Source organism: Saccopteryx bilineata, chromosome 4, assembly GCF_036850765.1.
Source record: "Saccopteryx bilineata isolate mSacBil1 chromosome 4, mSacBil1_pri_phased_curated, whole genome shotgun sequence".
Classification (NCBI taxonomy): domain Eukaryota; kingdom Metazoa; phylum Chordata; class Mammalia; order Chiroptera; family Emballonuridae; genus Saccopteryx; species Saccopteryx bilineata.
The window spans coordinates 262,852,630-262,869,464 of record NC_089493.1 but is presented as its reverse complement, the minus strand read 5'-3'; the positions used below and the strand labels follow the sequence as shown (position 1 = coordinate 262,869,464).

Below are 16,835 nucleotides of genomic sequence, written 5' to 3'. Positions count from 1 at the left end.
ATTTTCCTGCTGAAAAGCCAAAGGCTTCAATCTTAGGAAAAATCCAAACCCTTTACCATGCATGGTCCATGAGGCCCTGCATAATAGCCCCACCTAACTTTGCAGCTTCATTTATTGCCACTCTTCCAACCCCATGGATTCTTGCTGCTCAAGTAGGTCGAGTCTTTATATCTGCTGTCCCAGTGCCTGGAGTACCCCTCTCCCAGATCCTCATATGGCCAGCTTTCTCCTCATTCAGTTCTCTAATCAAACATCATTTCAGAGGCTTTCCCTGACCACCCTCCCAATCCAGCCTGCTTTTTTCTCATATCACTAACCAGACTGTAACTATTTGGTTTACTATTATACATAGTTGTTATTTACTTGTCTGTCTCAATAGAATGTTAATACCCATGAGGGACCAGGAGTTTGTCTAATTTGTTCACTGTTGTATCCCTGTGACCTAGACCAGTGCTTAAGATGTTGCAGCAGTTAAGTATTCACTGACTAAGTTAATGAATGAATTAAAGTCAGATGACTATGGCGTTACTTCTATACAATCTGCATTGCAATTGGCCAAAAGTGTCCCCGTTTGCTTATATTCCTGATTATAGTTGCATGACTGTTACTATTAATGCTTCACATTTACATTAGGGCAGTATGACTTTCAATGTAGAACAACTCTCTCATGAACATTTCCCCATTTTATTAATGAAGCTCCCAGAGGTGGCACACAGCTGACCCAGTCCTTAATCCTAATTTGGTTGCAAAAACAGTGGTACTGCCCTACCAGGCGGTGGCGCGGTGGCGCAGTGGAAAAAGTGTTGGACTGGGATGCGGAGGACCCAGGTTCGAGACCCCAAGGTCGCCAGCTTGAGCGCGGCTCATTTGGTTTGAGCAAAATCCCACCAGCTTGAACTCAAGGTTGCTGGCTCGAGCAAGGGGTTACTCGGTCTGCTGAAGGCCCGCGGTCAAGGCACATATGAGAAAGCAATCAATGAACAACTAAGGTGTTGCAACACGCAGTGAAAAACTAATGATTGATGCTTCTCATTTCTCTCCGTTCCTGTCTGTCTGTCCCTCTCTGACTCACTGTCTGTCTCTGTAAAAAAAAAAAAAAAAATAGTGGTACTGGTGACAGCAGTGGCAGAAGCACTCTGTCCTCCCTGGAAAACCAACCTCCTGGAAGGACTCTCCATGACCACAGAGTGCTCTGATTCTGGCTGACTGGGTCCTCAAGTCAATTCCTTGGCTGAAGGGTTGGGGGGACCGGCTTCCCTGACAGGAGTCCAGTCTCTCCCGGGGCTTAACGGTGCATTGTAGGACCCTTGTTTCAAACCACGGGACCCTGCCCGCCGTTCCCTGAGCCCTTTGTCTCTGGATTCCAGGCTTCCCTGACCACCCTGAAAGGGGCTCCGTGACCAGGCACGACCACGTCGGCAAGGCCTAGGACCCTCTTCCGGCTCCGCTCCTGGGCCACTGGGTCTTCACTCAGAGCCTGCCACGAGTCCTCGTCCCCGTCGCGTTCAAAAACATCACCCACCACCACTACGGTGCCTAGGGCCGTGCCCGCCACCACCACGCTCACGTCTCGCTGGCCCCCATGGCCCGGCGTGGCCCACACCTCGAGTCCCGGCCCCAACCGCAGGGGCCGCTCCTCACCCAGTCCGTGGGGGAGGTAGCGGCCCCCAGCGAGGCAGAAGTCATGCGAGACCAACAGAGCCGCATCTGGAAACAGTCCCAGGTTCCCGATATGATCCGAGTGTCCGTGAGTCCCCACCACCAGAGTCACGTCTGTGGGGGCGACACCCTGCCCCGCCAAGGCTCCCAAGAGCGCCTCCCGAGCCCAGGGGCCGCCGGTGTCCACAAGGATGGGGCCACGGGCTGCCTCCTCCAGAGCGGTCTTTGCCTCGCCGCCCTCGGGCGGGTGCTCTCGATGACTGGAGGCCTGGCCCCAGGCCCGGGGCAGGACAAGGGTCACAGAGCCGTCGGCCCGCACGGCGCCATTAACTCCCTCGGGTTCCGCGTAGCCCTGCAGTAAAACCACCACCGAGTAGGGGTCGCCAGGTACCCGCAGAGGGGGCTCCCCGAGCAGCGGCTCGGTCCGCACTAGACGGCTCATGGCCGGAGAGGGATGGGCTGGGGAGAGAAAAGGGGCCTGTGAGCCACTGTCCAGTCATTCGGGTTCCTACACGCGCCCGGCCTCTACAAATGGAACCTCCAAGTCTGAGTTCTCTGCCACCCCTTCGCACTCCTAAGGTGGTATCACTCTCAACACCCTTCGAAGATGGTCTCGTCCAACCTTTTCTTGCACTTGCTGTGTAGGCCCTTCAGCGTCTTCGACCCCCGCCTCGCTGCTCTCACGTAGTAGATTCACTCATCACTCCGCTAGGGATGCCCTTTCCCTTTTCCGTCACTATAACCGAAGTCACTCTCTACCCTGCACTCGGTATTACGCCTCGTACCTCATTTGGAGGAAAGACCGGAAGTCGGGAAAGCGCAAGGAATTTTGTCCTCTACGAGGTCCCGTAAACTGCAGTATGGCGGCCAAGGTAGAACTGCACATTGAATTTTAATCCGGGCGCATTCTCCGGCATGCGTGGACAGGAGCCGCGCACAGCCAAGCCTAAATGCTCAGCCCGGTTATCCCTGCCAGCCTCTTTGGGCTGCAACATTACAGAGCACCATCAGTTTCTAACAGGACTGCAGCCAACAGCCCAATTCTCTGGGCGGGGCGCTGCTACATCAACCAGCTCTGATGCGGGCACGGCAGTTGTTTGAAACTTGGACGCAGCTGTTTTTTGTTGTTCTTTTTCAGATTTACTAGCGATATCAAAAAATTGGCACCTCTTATTTTATGTGGTTGGTCCTCGGTGAAATTAGTGTGAAGTAAACCAAGAATGTACCCCACCTAATTTATCCCCATCCCCATCCAGTGTCCCCTCCTCAGTCACAGTTCGTTGGTAAGTAGCCTCCTGGACACAAGTGGTTTATGTAATCCGCAGAGAATGCCCTTCTGGCTTCTTCCTTGTGAGAGTCCCCAAGGCCCACAACTCCTATGTCATTGCTGACCTCTGGATGGGGTTGGGAGTGGTAGAGGTGTTTAAAGGGGGAAGCCTTCACTACCGTCTCCACACACACCTACATTAAAGAGCAAGATGGCAGCACAAGGCTCATCTGTTGGGGTAAGGTTTTCACCTACTGCTCACATTCTCCTCAGTCATGCTATGCTGTACCATCAGGATCCTGCCTGAGACCAGGTGGGAGAGAACAACTACAAGCTCTGGGGTGAGTCACTCACACACAGACACACACACCCTTAAAGCTGTGGGGCAGTGAGAGCTCAGACTTCAGCACATTCTCCGTGACCCTTACCCTTCCTGGGGGCTCAAAAACAAGGGTCAAAGATCCTCTGGGTCATGCTTGGGGTGGCCTGGTGTGTTAGTTATTTCTTCTTCCTTTTTCTTCTCTTCTTGATCTTGTTCCTCATCCCCTTCTGTCTTCTCTTGCCCATCTGTGATCTCCTTTCCAGTCCAAATTTCCTGTAGACATGCTAGGTTGGGTGATAGAAAACAATTTAGATTGTTTGGGGAGGGGGGGGTAGTGGATGTTGTGGCCTGGCAGGAAAGGCACCAGCCCACACTCACCAGTTTCAGCAGCTGGGAGCACATGTCCTTCACAGAGAAAATGCTGTAGGGGCTGCTCCTGATGGTGGAAGTACCAGTCTCCCACAACGTCTTCAAACTCCTCCAGCATTGTCTCACACTGGTCAAGTGGAAGGGGTCAGAGGGTATCTGCTCTGCTGGGTTTTGGAAACCCTCTAATATGCTCTACTGCCTGTCTCCCCACCCCAACTTGGAGAGGCAGGTAGCCAGGAAGTTAAACTTGGCTTAGTAGATGTATGATCCTCATTCATTGAACAGACATTTACTAGTACTTACTCTACTAAGTAGGTTATTAAAGTAAGTCTCAGCTCCTTGCCTGTAAGATGGGAAATGGTAATCAGGTTGTTATGAGGCTAAAATGAGGCAGCAGCTTAAATGTATGTGCCCCCCCCCAAATTTTCACATAGTATGTACTCAGTAAGTGGTAGTGCATATTATTAGCCTCCATTATTATTCTTGATATACTCCTGGGTGCAGTTCAATCAATGACAGTTCTCTGCCCCCTTCACCCTGCTGAGGTAAACCTCCTTAGGCTCTAGCTCCCTTTTCAGGTTCCCTTCTCACTTCCCTGGGCTGTATCCTATCCTACCTGCTTCTTGAGGAACGTGACTTCCACGCTGGGCTCGTCCCACAGCTCCAGAGGGATCCCCAGATCCACCTTAACCCCCTTCTGCACCAGGCCTTTCAGCGTTGACATGGTCTGACTCTGCCCCTGAGAGATGGGAATTTGGGATCAGCCCAACCCACTACTCTACTTCTTCCTTCCCCTTTCCACCATACCAGCTTTGCCAACTACTGGAGACCGAGGGGTGAGTTCCATGAGAGTGAAATGAGGGAGTCTAAAGATGAGGAGGGGGTGCTCAAGAACTGGGGAAGATGAGCCCCAAAGAATAAAGCTCTGAGAAGTGCCCTGGAAAAAAGTCTGACCTTGGCATATCTCAGTGAGCCTTTGCGCTCAGCATGAACACTGTAATCCAGGATCTGCTCACATAAATTCTCCAAGGCCTCTTCTAGCCTTGTCTCTCTGTGGAGAGAGGGGAAACAAAGACTCCCTGAATATGGTATAAGCTCCCAGGACTCCTCTGGATGTTGGAAGGTGGAGGAGCACCAAGAAGGACTCACGAAACGCTGTAAGGTATGTGTTTCTTCCTCTTGCCTGTGTCCAGCACCTGCCCCAACTCCAGCACTTCTTGAGATCGACCAGTGCGACTCAGCTTTTCCTGTAGCTCCAGGCTTAGCAGCTTACACACTAGATGTCCAAGGGGACGTGAGAGATAAACAAACATGCCAGCAACTCATTCTGCAGGTGAGCAAAGGTAGCAGAGCATGATGGTTACAGGTGCAGACTCGGGAGCCAGCCTGGCTGGTTTGCAATCCTAACTCAGCCACTTAGTAGCTGTGTAACAATCCTTCTGTGGCTTGGTTTCTTCACCTCTAAAATGGAAATAAGACCTCATAGGGGTGTGGTGAGGATTAAACAAATCAATCCTTATAAAGCCCTTAGAATAATGCCTATACTAGTGAGCACTGTATAAGTCTTTGCTGTTCTGCAGTTATTTATTGAACTCCTTTTGGACATATCCTATGTCCAAGAATCCAGTAAAAAAATCCAGAGATTAAAGTCAGGAAAGCAACAAAGTAGGAAACCAGAGCACTGGTTTCTGTCTATAGGACATTGCCAATGTAGTTGGGGACACATATAAAAGATGGCAATATGGTGTAATGGATCCTCCACTAGGGGTTACAACCAAGAGCCTTAATCTCATTAGAAAATGCAAAATTCATTCAATGGCTATGTATTGACTTCTTGCTAGCCTGGTTTCCTTAAGGGTGAGCATTGCATCTGTTCCACCACTGTTTTTCCAGCACTTAGCATGTGATCTGGCACATTATGGGTCCCAAGAAACGGAGTGGCCTATACAGAAATGCCAAATGAACTAACACAGGGGCAAGTAACAGAAGTGCCTACAATGTGCCAGGCACTATGCTAAGACCTGGAAGACAGAGGTACTCTTTTTACCTCCAAGGGCTTACAATACAGTGGGAGGTGACAGATAAGAAAGAAGAGTTTCAAAGGAGGTAACGTTTAAATTGGATCTCAAAGAACCACATACAGAAGGGAGAGGGTTACTCCAGGCAAAGGTGCAAGAGGATAAGGCAGGCTCGCTGACCCCTGAGAAGTTCAATGTGGCTTAAGCATGGGCACTTTGGAAATGGGAGTTGGTTTATGGAATTGGGGGGGGGGGAGATAAAACAAAGAGACATATGCTCTGCCCTAAAAAAAAAATAATAATAATAATAATAATATTCAGGCCCTGGCCGGTTGGCTCAGCGGTAGAGCGTCGGCCTGGCGTGCGGGGGACCCAGGTTCGATTCCCGGCTAGGGCACATAGGAGAAGCGCCCATCTGCTTCTCCACCCCCCCCCCCTTCCTCTCTGTCTCTCTCTTCTCCTCCCGCAGCCAAGGCTCCATTGGAGCAAAGATGGCCCGGGCGCTGGGGATGGCTCCTTGGCCTCTGCCCCAGGCGCTCGAGTGGCTCTGATTGCGGCAGAGCGACGCCCCAAAGGGGCAGAGCGTCGCCCCTGGTGGGCGTGCCGGATGGATCCCCGTCGGGCGCATGCGGGAGTCTGACTGTCTCTCCCTGTTTCCAGCTTCAGAAAAATACAAAAAAAAAAAAAGGATTCAGATCACTGCAGGAGGCCTGCACAGGTATTAAAGCAAGGACTGTTAAGATTGGGTCTATGTCTAGAAAAACTGACAGATATGAGGAGAAGAGTGGGATCACAAGTGAGAGGATAGGAAAGATTATAACAAAGTCTTGAGAAATAGTGATATTGAAATGCAGGTTACCAGTAAAAGAATCCAGAGATTAAAGTCAGGAAAGCAACAAAGTAGGAAACCAGAGCCCTTGATGACCCGGCTCTGAATGCCCTCTCCCAGCTATGCCCTGCATATTATAATGCAGCCACAGAAGATGCAGCTCGTTGTAAAATCCATACAGTACACACCCTTTGGAAAGCCTCACACATATGGGGAACCTCTCCCAGTTGTGTGTCCTCCTCTTTCATTTATGAGCTTCAAGGGCTGCTTTACTCATCCCCAAACCCCATGAGTAGAGCGTGGGACCTGTAATTTGGGAGTGTCTCTCCCGAGGTGGGGCAGAGGGTGTCCACAAGGTATGAGCCTTAAACCCCGCTCCTGCAGTATTTCCAGATTTGGGTCTAGTGGCATGGAGAAAACACGCACACTGAAGATGCTAGGCAGAGTGGGTGGTCTTGCACAGTTAATCCTCGAACTACAATTCCCACAAACCACTGGGGCCCAAACCAGCCAGAAAAAGGCTCTCTCTGGAGGTCTCAGGAGTGTTTCTCTCCCTTGATCCCTTTCGATTTCCGCCAAACTCCACCAGAACCTCCCTCTAGTCTTCAGAGGTTGAGTGACCCACCCATCACAATCTATTTGGTTCGGCCCAGACAAAAAGGTGGGACCGAAGGATGCGAATAAGAGCTCCCTTCAGGTACCTTCGCATTTGCTGGGCAAGCGTTCTGTGTCATCGTCGTCCTCCTTCGGCGTCCCAGCCCAAGCTGGGACATGCACAGTCAAAACGAAAAGCAACATTCCCAACCGCACAGGTCCCATGACGAAGTGCTGTCCACAACCAGCCACCCTTTGCCTTCAAACCAGCTTCGAGAAGGCAACGGGCCCTTTTAATTCGGAGACGATTAGCAGAGATGTTCATCTAACCTAGCACGGAGGCGCACGCGCAGTGCGGGGCAGAAAGTGGGTAGGGTCATCCATGCCTTCCCCGCCTTAGTTTTGTGGCGCCTCCTGAAGGTCCTGGCTGTCGCGTAGTGAAGGAATAAATCGAAGTAATTGTGACATAACTGTTTGCTCTTTATACGTAGACGTCGAAACAGCGTTTTTATATCGTTTCAGGCCTTGAGTGTAAAGGACTTATTCCGACCCGGAGAAGGGGTAGTGACTTGCTCCCTGTCTCTGCCAGGACCTGCTCCTGGGAGGGGGCGGTGCCAACATGGCGCCGAGCGCCGGTTGAGCGGCGCTTTGGCGGCGGTGAGAGTTGTTTTCCAGCGCGCGACGCTCGGCTGGCGGGGGAGGGTCGAGTGGTACCCGAGACTAGACCCCTTGACGGGCCTGTGTGGGGACCGGGAGGAAAACGGTTGGTTCTGTGTCCGTACGTGGGGACTCTGTGTTTGCATTGGCGGGATGTTGGGGGATGAGGTGGGCTCTCTGCTCCTTGCGTTCTGGACCCATATTGCCTGGGGACCTTCGAGCCGTTTCCCTGCTAGGGTAACTACACACATGTAGCTCAAGTTAATCCTCCGCTGTGAAGCATTTCTGCTGACTCCACTGACCCGAGGGGCACCTGAGGCTATCGAATGTTTTGAGCCTTTTCTGGCAGAGGGCATACCGCAGGGTATTGAAGGATTAGTAGGAGTTCTCCAGGACACTGGGACACGTCCGCTTCTTGTATACCCGGCTCCACGCACAGAGTATGTGTTGAATAAATGTGTTCCCTGCAAATAAGACTTACAAAAGTGGTGGAGCAGAGTTGGGATGGTTTGAGAAGAACCAAATTCTCTTTCGCCTCCATCTTCTCATCCCTCCAACACATCCCCACCTACACCCAGTCAGTCTTAAACATTTTTGACATTAGTCTTCCTAATACCAGTGTCAAGCGAGCCACTTTCCTTTTGACCGCAGAGTAGATTCCAAGTTTGGGCCTGTACTTGTTCATCTTGATATTAGTGGTACCGAATATGTATTGAGCACCTACATCTCTAAGCCTCACAATTCATTTATTCAACAAATATGTGGTGAGTACACTGTCTTAGGCAACAGACTGCGATCTTGCAGTACATCAGTGAATATAATAGACAAAGATCTCTGTCCACTGGGTGCAAGTGGAAGGAGGTGTGGTGATAAACAATTAGAAATGATACAATATATATTACTAGGTGGTAAAGGCTTTGGTGGGGGGAAGAATGGGAATGCAATGTGGTATTAAATAGTGATGGAAATTGGCAGCCAAGCTGACATCTGGAGAGCATTCTAAGCAGAAGGAACAGCAAAGGCCATAAAACAAGAGCATGCCTGTCAACTTTAAACAGCAAGCAGGATAATGGAGGCTGGATCAAGGTGGAAGAAGGAAGGTCAGAGATAAAATGTAGAGAGGGCCTTGTAGACCATAATAAGAATTTTTTTTTATTTATTCATTTCAGAGGAGAGAGAGAGAGATTGAGAGAGAGAGAAGGTGTGGAGGAGCAGGAAGCTTCAACTCCCATATGTGCCTTGACCAGGCAAGCCCAGGGTTTTGAACCGGCAACTTCAGCATTCCAGGTCAATGCTTTATCCACTGCGCCACCACAGGTCAGGCCATAATAAGAATTTTTAATTGTACTCAATGGCAAATGGGGAGCCATTACAGTGTTTGTGCAAAGAAAGACCCAGTATGAGTTATTTGACAAAGGCCTTCTGGCTGCTGTGTTGGAAGTAAATAACAAGGGTGAAAACAGAAAGAGCTTGTCAGGAAGCTACGGAGGTTGTCCAGGTGGTATATGATGAGGACCTGCAGTGGGAATAGAGGAATCAGGTTGGATCACCTAGTAGATTTAAATGTAAGGGCTCAAAAAGAATGAGCTCCTGGGCCCTGGCGGTTCAATACCTGGTCAGGGCACAGGGAAGAAGTGACCATCTGCTTCTCCATCTCTCCCCTTTCACCCTTTCTCTCTCCCTCTCTCTTTCTATTTTCCTCCCACAGCCATGGCTCGGTTCGAGTGCATCAGCCCCAGGCACTGAGGATGCTCCTAGCTTGGTTGCAAGCATGGCCCCAGATGGGGGTTGCCAGGTGGATCCTGGTAGGGGCACATGTGAGAGTCTATTTCCCCTCCTCTCACTTGGAAAAGAAAGAGAGAGAATGAGTCCCTGGATGGATGGTGTCACTGAGAAGGGAAGGAAAGCAGAGACTGGAGCAGGTGGAGAAGGGGAGAACAGGAGTTCAGTTTCAGTGGAATGTGATTTTAGGTAGTGCTATACACAAGTCTGGAGCTAGGAAGAATGTTCTGAACTGGAGGTATAACTTTGGCCATCATCAGCTCATAAGTAATACTGAAAACAGATTGGTGTCACCAAGTAAGTAAGTAAAGCTAGAGAAGACGACTAAAGCTCAAGCCCAGGACATTCCAACATTAAGCAGGTGAAAAAGGAAGAAGAACCAATAAAGGAAACCAAGAGGTAATAGTGAGGAGGAAAAGCAGAAGGGGGTGCCACAATGAAAGTTAGTTTTCAGAAGGGAGTAGTCAGTTATGCTAAGTGCTGCTTTATGGTTAAAGAAGATGAGGACAGAGAGTGGGCCTTGGATTTGGCAATGTGAAGTCATCCTTGACCTTAATGAGCAGTTTCAGGGGCCCAGTGGGGTCAAAAGCCTGATTGGTATAGGTTCAAGAGAGAAGGAAAGGAGAAGAATTAGAAACAGTTAAGACAACTTTTTCAGTGAGTTTCATTGCAGAGAGGAGCCCAAAACATGGGATATAGCATATAGAGAAAGTGATTTTTAAAAAAATATATAATTTGGTAAAATACACATAAAACTCACCATCTTAACCATTTTTAAGGGTAGTCGAGCTATGTTAAATACATTCACATTGTTGTGTAACCATCATCTCCATCCATCTTCAGAACTTTCCGTGTAGTAACTCTGAAATTTGGTGCCAATTAAACAATCACTCCCCATCCCCCCTCTTCCAGCTCCTGGCAACCACCATTCTACTTTCTGACTCTTGAGTTTAACTACTCAACAACCCTCGCATAAGTGAAACTATACCGTATTTGTCCTTTTGTGACTGGCTTCACGCAGCATAAATGTCCTCAAGGTACATCCATGTTGTAGCATGTGACAGGATTTCCTTTTTTAAGGCTGAATAATACTGTTATATATCACTTGTTTTTTAAGATGGAAGAAATAACTGCATTTTGTAGGCCAATGGAAATGATCTGGTAGGTTGAGAAATTGATGCAGAGAGATGAGAGAAACACTGGAACAATGCTGGAGGTAGTTAGTGACACACATGATCGTTTCTCTATAGTAACAGGTAGGAATAGTAACAGTATGTGGACACCAGTGCTACTTGGTGGATAGACATGGTGGGAGTCTGGAGGTCCCTTCCGATGGCCAAAAGTGAGGAAGGAGAAAAGATGTCATGTAGGACAAAGGGAGACTGAGTTCATTGAGGTATATAAAGTATGCTTGTCTTACAGTATTAAGGGTCCATTTGAAGTTTATGGCCATGAATTTAAAGAGAGAATTAGTAATGGATGGTTGTGTGCTTTTCTTACTACACTGAATTATATATAGGTTCAGGGTGGGAGATTGTATTGAATCAATACTGTATTTGTGTCAAGCATGAATAATGATGCAAGAAGGGGCAAAATAGATTAAGGTATGTGCAAAACAACCCTAGGTAAAAAATATTTTCCATACTTTACAGAGAAGAAACCCAAACCAGGAACAATTTAAGTAATCTGCCCAAGTAACATAGTGAGGTAGTGCTAGGGCTGGGATTTAAATTGAAGGCCAAGATCATTCCAGTCTATCTCAACTTGTACAGTGCCTAGCATAGAATCAGAGCTCAATGAATTACGGTGAATTGGATCAGATTGCTGCCTCCTTCTGTTATAGCCAGTACTGACTCGTGGGGGTGTGCCGAAGGTACCCCCCAGTTCCTTCCTTACATCCTTCTTGTCCTCTATTTGTTGTGACCTCTTCTGACCAGACATCCCCTCTTTGGATCGTGTGTTAATTTTTATCTCTTCGGCCTACCCCATCCCTCTGCTAGGGTCTCCATCTGTCTCCTCTGGGGCATCATCCTTCGGGAGAGGAAGGGGGGTCTCCAGAATGGCCGAGGAGAAGAAATTGAAGCTCAGCAATACTGTGCTGCCCTCAGAGTCGATGAAGGTGGTGGCTGAGTCGATGGGCATAGCCCAGATTCAGGAGGAAACCTGCCAGCTGCTGACAGATGAGGTCAGCTACCGCATCAAGGAGATTGCACAGGTAACCTGGCCCCTGTATCCAGCCCTGCACTGTACTGAGTGTACTGCCCAGGTTCCCCTCTTGCGCAGGGTCTCAGGCTGACCTTTCTTCTCCCACCCCCAGGATGCCTTAAAGTTCATGCACATGGGGAAGCGGCAAAAGCTCACCACCAGTGACATTGATTATGCGCTGAAGCTAAAGAATGTTGAGGTGATTAGGACACACAAGGCCGAGATGGGGACTGGGGGTGTAGTTCTCCCAGAAACTGCATTTGCCTTCAGCCTTGCCTCCACAGGCTCTCTTCCCATCCCAATGTCTGTCTGTCTGTCTCCCTCTCTCTCCTGATACAGCCACTCTATGGCTTCCACGCTCAAGAGTTCATCCCTTTCCGGTTTGCCTCTGGTGGGGGCCGGGAGCTTTACTTCTACGAGGAGAAAGAGGTCGACCTGAGTGACATCATCAATACCCCTCTGCCCCGGGTGCCCCTGGATGTCTGCCTCAAAGGTGAGGGGAAAGGAGAGCAGGGTGGCAGGAGAGGAGGGAAAGGAAGAGCAATGCTTATGGGTTTGAGGAAGCTCACAAGGACAAAACCCTCAGTGTGGGATCCCTGGTGAGTTGCAGGAAGTGGGAATAAGAATGAAAATACACATTCCTTAGTGTGGAGGGACTCCCTGGTATCCATGTCTAGCAGTTCAACTTGACACCTTCCTTCCTCACAGCTCATTGGTTAAGCATTGAAGGCTGCCAGCCAGCTATCCCAGAGAATCCACCCCCAGGTAACCTTCCTGCCCAGAGCCCACCTCTCTCTCTCACTCTCCCTTCTTCCTTTACATCTACTGGTCTCATCACCTTTTTTTTTTTTTTTTTTTTTTTTTGCATTTTTCTGAAGCTGGAAACTGGAGGCAGTCAGACAGACTCCCGCATGCGCCCGACCGGGATCCACCCGGCATGCCCACCAGAGGGCGATGCTCTGCCCATCTGGGGCGTTGCTCTGTTGCATCCAGAGCCATTCTAGCACCTGAGGCAGAGGCCACAGAGCCATCCTCAGCGCCCGGGCCATCTTTGCTCCAATGGAGCCTCAGCTGCGGGAGGGGAAGAGAGAGACAGAGAGGAGGGGGAGGGGTGGAGAAGCAGATGGGCGCTTCTCCTGTGTGCCCTGGCCAGGAATCGAACCCAGGACTCCTGCACACCAGGCTGACGCTCTACCACAGAGCCAACCGGCCAGGGCTCTCATCACTTTTGTGACTGCTTTTCCACCAGCTCCTAAAGAGCAGCAGAAGGCTGAGGCCACAGAACCCCTGAAGTCAGCAAAGCCAGGTCAGGAGGAAGATGGACCCTTGAAAGGCAAAAGTCAAGGGGCCACTCCAGCTGACGGCAAAGGTCAGTACTACCAGGACAGGCCTCTTCTGGCCTGTTGCCCCAAAGCCAATGGTCATTTGTGAAGTGGGTGAGGTCAGGGTAAGGGGTGAGTCACAGGGTGTTTGATCCCTTTTGAGAGCCCCAAAAGGGATCAAACAGCCTAAGGGAAGCTGGGTCTTCCTGGTTAGAAGAGTGGAGGGTCAAGGTTTGTCTGGTACCAAGGCCTCTTTTGAAGCTTTCTTTTTCAAACCCATCTTCCCAATTCGCACAGGGAAAGAGAAAAAGGCACCACCCCTGCTGGAGGGGGGCCCTCTGCGATTAAAGCCTCGAAGTATCCATGAGTTGTCTGTGGAGCAGCAGCTGTACTACAAGGAGATCACTGAAGCCTGTGTGGGGTCCTGTGAAGCCAAGAGAGCGGTGAGGCCCCACCCTCCTGCCTTTACCCCAAGACTCCTTCTCTTGGAGGAGAACTGCCCCACAGTTCATCCCATGGTATCTGCTCCCCCTCACTCATTCCCCTCCTCTCACAGGAAGCCCTTCAGAGCATCGCAACAGACCCAGGGCTTTATCAGATGCTGCCGCGATTCAGCACCTTCATCTCGGAGGGGGTGAGAGGATTCAGGAAGGCCAGCCCTAGGACCAAGTTCCAGGGGCTGAGGAGGTGGCAAGGGATGCTCATCTAAAGGGTCTCCCTGCGCATCACTTCTCCCGCCTATAGGTCCGTGTGAACGTGGTGCAGAACAACCTGGCCCTGCTCATCTATCTGATGCGCATGGTGAAAGCCCTGATGGATAACCCTACGCTGTATCTAGAAAAATACGTAAGTGGTTCTACCCACCCACCTCCATCCAGGGTTTGGAGACCTCACTGTCACCAACAGGAAGTCATTTATCAAAGTTAGCTCATTTGCCACTTCTCTTTTAGGTGCATGAATTGATTCCAGCTGTGATGACCTGCATTGTGAGCAGACAGCTGTGCCTGCGGCCAGATGTGGACAATCACTGGGCACTCCGGGACTTTGCTGCCCGCCTGGTGGCCCAGATCTGCAAGCATTTCAGCACAACCACTAACAACATCCAGTCCCGGATCACCAAGACCTTTACCAGGGTGAGCCAGGAGAACAAGGAGCATACGCCCTTTCACATCTCTACCTCAGGGTTGTCAGCCAGACCGTGAGAGTTTCACCCAAACCAGTGGTGGGTCAGTTGTAGCTGGAGGAAGTGACACTAAAAACAAAAGGCTGAGTGGAGGAGGAAAAGGACGTGACACTAAAAACAAGGGGCAGAGGGCAGGGGGACTGAGACTGGGACTTGAGCCATATGGATGTGTATTGTCTTGATGATCTACCAGGAAAGTGTGTGTAGGAGAGACGTGGGTCCTTACCAATTAGCCTTTCAGGTCCATTTATCTGAATTTATTTCTCCATTCCCTTTCAGAGCTGGGTGGACGAGAAGACTCCATGGACCACACGTTACGGCTCCATCGCAGGCCTAGCCGAGCTCGGACATGATGTTAGGCATAGGGGGAAGCACTGGGGGAGGGAGGTATTATGAGGTCATAATGGGCAACAGCCCATCACCTGGGAGACTCGGTGGTGACCCCAGGACCCTGGCTTCTACCCTTCCTTTCCAACAGGTGATTAAGACTCTGATTTTGCCACGGCTGCAGCAGGAGGGGGAACGGATCCGCAGTGTCCTGGATGGCCCTGTGCTGAGCAACATTGACCGAATTGGAGCTGACCACGTGCAGAGCCTCCTCCTGGTGACCAGAGTCCCCTAACCTCCCCCTGTTCTTCCCAGTAATCCCCCCTCCCTCAAACATACATTCAGGTAAAATATTTAGCAAGCATGTAGTATCTTTTATTTACTTATCCCATCTTTGCCTCATACATTCCAAGCACACCAGAGTCCACTGCCTTCAAAGCTTTTGCATCACTATGACCTGTTCTGTGGAAGGCAAATGCCCTATGGATCAAAACTACCCCTCAGATGTTACCAGAGTATTCAGCATGTTCTCTGTTCACACCAGTGGTGCCTGTTCTCGAATGAAGAAAAATCACAGTATTCCTTAAACACACTATCCCAGCACTTGGTCCTCCAATGAGAACCTACTGAAGTGATGGGTAATATCCTTTTTCATGCCTTCACCACACTTCTGAGTCCCAGCCCTCTTTCTACCTGGCTCTTTTGCCTTCTTTCTGCAGAAGCACTGTGCCCCTGTTCTGGCAAAGCTGCGCCCACCACCTGACAATCAAGATGCCTATCGGGCAGAATTTGGGTCCCTTGGACCGCTCCTCTGCTCCCATGTAGTCAAGGCCCGGGCCCAAGCTGCTCTGCAGGCTCAGCAGGTCAACAGGACCACTCTGACCATCACTCAGGTCAGTGAGAGTTCGGGGAGGAGGAAGGGCGACCAAATGGAGAGGAAGAAGGTGAAATAAAGAAAAATGGGAGCTGGGGGAGTAGGACCGAGCCCTGTGATTCCGAGATAGGGAATCACAGACACATCCACGCTCAGGCACGGCTTTGTGAAATGCAGGACCCTCCGAGTCTTTAAGTCTTGGAGGAAGCTAGGTCCCCAACCCCAGTGAAACCCACTGAGAAGCAAATGCCCCTCTTTTTCTTAGATGTTGACATTTTCTTGCCTTTTTACAGCCCCGGCCCACACTGACCCTCTCCCAGGCCCCTCAGCCTGGCCCTCGGACTCCTGGCTTGCTGAAGGTCCCTGGCTCCATCGCACTGCCTGTCCAGACACTGGTGTCTGCACGGGCTACTGCCCCACCTCAGCCTTCCCCTCCTCCAACAAAATTTATTGTCATGTCATCATCCTCCAGTGCCTCATCCACCCAACAGGTATGTGGAGCCCTGGGGAATCAGGGATGGCAGGGAGCATGTCACCATTGCTGCCCTGTGGAACCGAGACTAGAAACCAGTCACCTCTGGGCCTCAAAACAGGAGTTAGAAGGAGCACTTAACAGGGGCTCACAAATGAGAGGATGAATTATTTGGTTGGAAGAAGTGAAGTACTCCCTAGGCCTGGGAAGTAGAGAGGACACAACATAACAGACACTGCCGTTCCGCTCTTCCCCCAGGTCCTGTCCCTCAGCACTTCAGCCCCTGGCTCAGGCTCCACCACTACCTCTCCTGTCACTACCACAGTCCCCAGTGTGCAGCCCATTGTCAAGCTGGTTTCCACCGCCACAGCTGCGCCCCCCAGCACTGCCCCCTCTGGTCCCGGCAGTGTCCAGAAGTATATAGTGGTTTCTCTTCCCCCAACAGGCGAAGGCAAAGCAGGCCCCACATCCCATCCTTCCCCAGTCCCTCCTCCATCCTCAGCCCCCTCCCCACTTGGGGGCAGTGCCCTCTGTGGGGGGAAACAGGAAGCTGGAGATAGCCCCCCTCCAGCCCCAGGGACTCCAAAGGCTAATGGCTCCCAGCCCACTGGATCTGGCTCTCCTCAGCCTACACCTTGATGCCGTCACACATCTGCCAGCCTCTTTTCTCCCCCAGATTCACACACACACACACACACACACACACACGCACGCGCTGGGTGGAAGGAAGTAGTCATCTGCTTCTCTCACCTTAACTTTCTTTTTAGATACTAGATATTGTACAGCCAACTCTTCATAATAAAAGTTTGATTTGTAAGTTCTGATTCACCTCAATCCTTCCTGTGTCCAATACCATGGGAGGGTCTAACCTGTTGAGCCCTCTTGGTCTCTAGGACTTAGGACTCTTCCATCCAAATCTATGGCTACAGGCCAGAAGACTGGAAAAAACAGTCAA

General features: G+C 50.5%; 3 protein-coding genes across 10 annotated transcripts; 1 reads left to right on the top strand and 2 right to left on the bottom strand.

Moving 5' to 3' along the window:
• Window positions 1–665: 665 nt before the first annotated feature.
• On the bottom strand, window positions 666–2,101 carry MBLAC1 (metallo-beta-lactamase domain containing 1). The gene has a single exon (XM_066274375.1). It carries the CDS (start codon window positions 2,099–2,101, stop codon window positions 1,313–1,315), a length of 789 nt encoding a protein of 262 aa, XP_066130472.1. The 3' UTR covers window positions 666–1,312.
• On the bottom strand, window positions 2,002–7,422 carry CNPY4 (canopy FGF signaling regulator 4). 5 transcript variants are annotated; one of them, XM_066274380.1, is made up of 7 exons: window positions 7,166–7,422; window positions 4,767–4,893; window positions 4,572–4,668; window positions 4,234–4,356; window positions 3,627–3,744; window positions 3,355–3,532; window positions 2,002–2,118 (listed from the first exon to the last, which is right to left on the bottom strand). In XM_066274380.1, exons 1-6 carry the CDS (start codon window positions 7,281–7,283, stop codon window positions 3,381–3,383), a joined length of 735 nt encoding a protein of 244 aa, XP_066130477.1. In that variant the 5' UTR covers window positions 7,284–7,422; the 3' UTR covers window positions 2,002–2,118; window positions 3,355–3,380. The 5 variants fall into 5 exon arrangements, 4 of the variants coding, with proteins under 4 accessions (XP_066130477.1, XP_066130474.1, XP_066130475.1 ...); XR_010731144.1 differs by having other exon boundaries at window positions 2,014–2,118; window positions 2,445–3,532; window positions 4,767–4,944; window positions 7,166–7,301; XM_066274377.1 differs by lacking the exon at window positions 2,002–2,118 and adding an exon at window positions 2,445–3,120.
• A 242-nt stretch (window positions 7,423–7,664) lies between these two features.
• Window positions 7,665–16,701, top strand: TAF6 (TATA-box binding protein associated factor 6). Of its 4 annotated transcripts, XM_066274354.1 has the most exons (16): window positions 7,689–7,821; window positions 8,885–9,032; window positions 11,498–11,712; window positions 11,815–11,901; window positions 12,042–12,195; window positions 12,411–12,467; window positions 12,952–13,071; window positions 13,322–13,467; window positions 13,581–13,658; window positions 13,769–13,870; window positions 13,975–14,157; window positions 14,487–14,561; window positions 14,686–14,811; window positions 15,254–15,427; window positions 15,702–15,899; window positions 16,139–16,701. In XM_066274354.1, the coding sequence occupies exons 3-16, from the start codon at window positions 11,557–11,559 to the stop codon at window positions 16,517–16,519; spliced, it is 2,037 nt and encodes a 678-aa protein (XP_066130451.1). In that variant the 5' UTR covers window positions 7,689–7,821; window positions 8,885–9,032; window positions 11,498–11,556; the 3' UTR covers window positions 16,520–16,701. The 4 variants fall into 4 exon arrangements, with proteins under 4 accessions (XP_066130453.1, XP_066130451.1, XP_066130450.1 ...); XM_066274356.1 differs by lacking the exon at window positions 8,885–9,032 and having other exon boundaries at window positions 7,665–7,715; XM_066274353.1 differs by lacking the exon at window positions 8,885–9,032.
• Window positions 16,702–16,835: the final 134 nt, after the last annotated feature.

What these genes read in the sequence shown, in the direction of transcription:
- MBLAC1 (XM_066274375.1), bottom strand. Translation starts at nt 2,101, where the DNA reads ATGAGCCGTCTAGTGCGGACCGAGCCGCTGCTCGGGGAGCCCCCTCTG.
- TAF6 (XM_066274356.1), top strand. Translation starts at nt 11,557, where the DNA reads ATGGCCGAGGAGAAGAAATTGAAGCTCAGCAATACTGTGCTGCCCTCA. An exon ending in CGCTGTATCTAGAAAAATAC is followed by an intron (nt 13,871 to 13,974) that starts GTAAGTGGTTCT and finishes CTTCTCTTTTAG; the next exon opens with GTGCATGAATTGATTCCAGC. An exon ending in TAGCCGAGCTCGGACATGAT is followed by an intron (nt 14,562 to 14,685) that starts GTTAGGCATAGG and finishes CCTTTCCAACAG; the next exon opens with GTGATTAAGACTCTGATTTT.
- CNPY4 (XM_066274380.1), bottom strand. Translation starts at nt 7,283, where the DNA reads ATGGGACCTGTGCGGTTGGGAATGTTGCTTTTCGTTTTGACTGTGCAT. An exon ending in CTTGCCCAGCAAATGCGAAG is followed by an intron (nt 4,894 to 7,165) that starts GTACCTGAAGGG and finishes TTGGACATCTAG; the next exon opens with TGTGTAAGCTGCTAAGCCTG. An exon ending in GCTCACTGAGATATGCCAAG is followed by an intron (nt 4,357 to 4,571) that starts GTCAGACTTTTT and finishes CCCATCTCTCAG; the next exon opens with GGGCAGAGTCAGACCATGTC.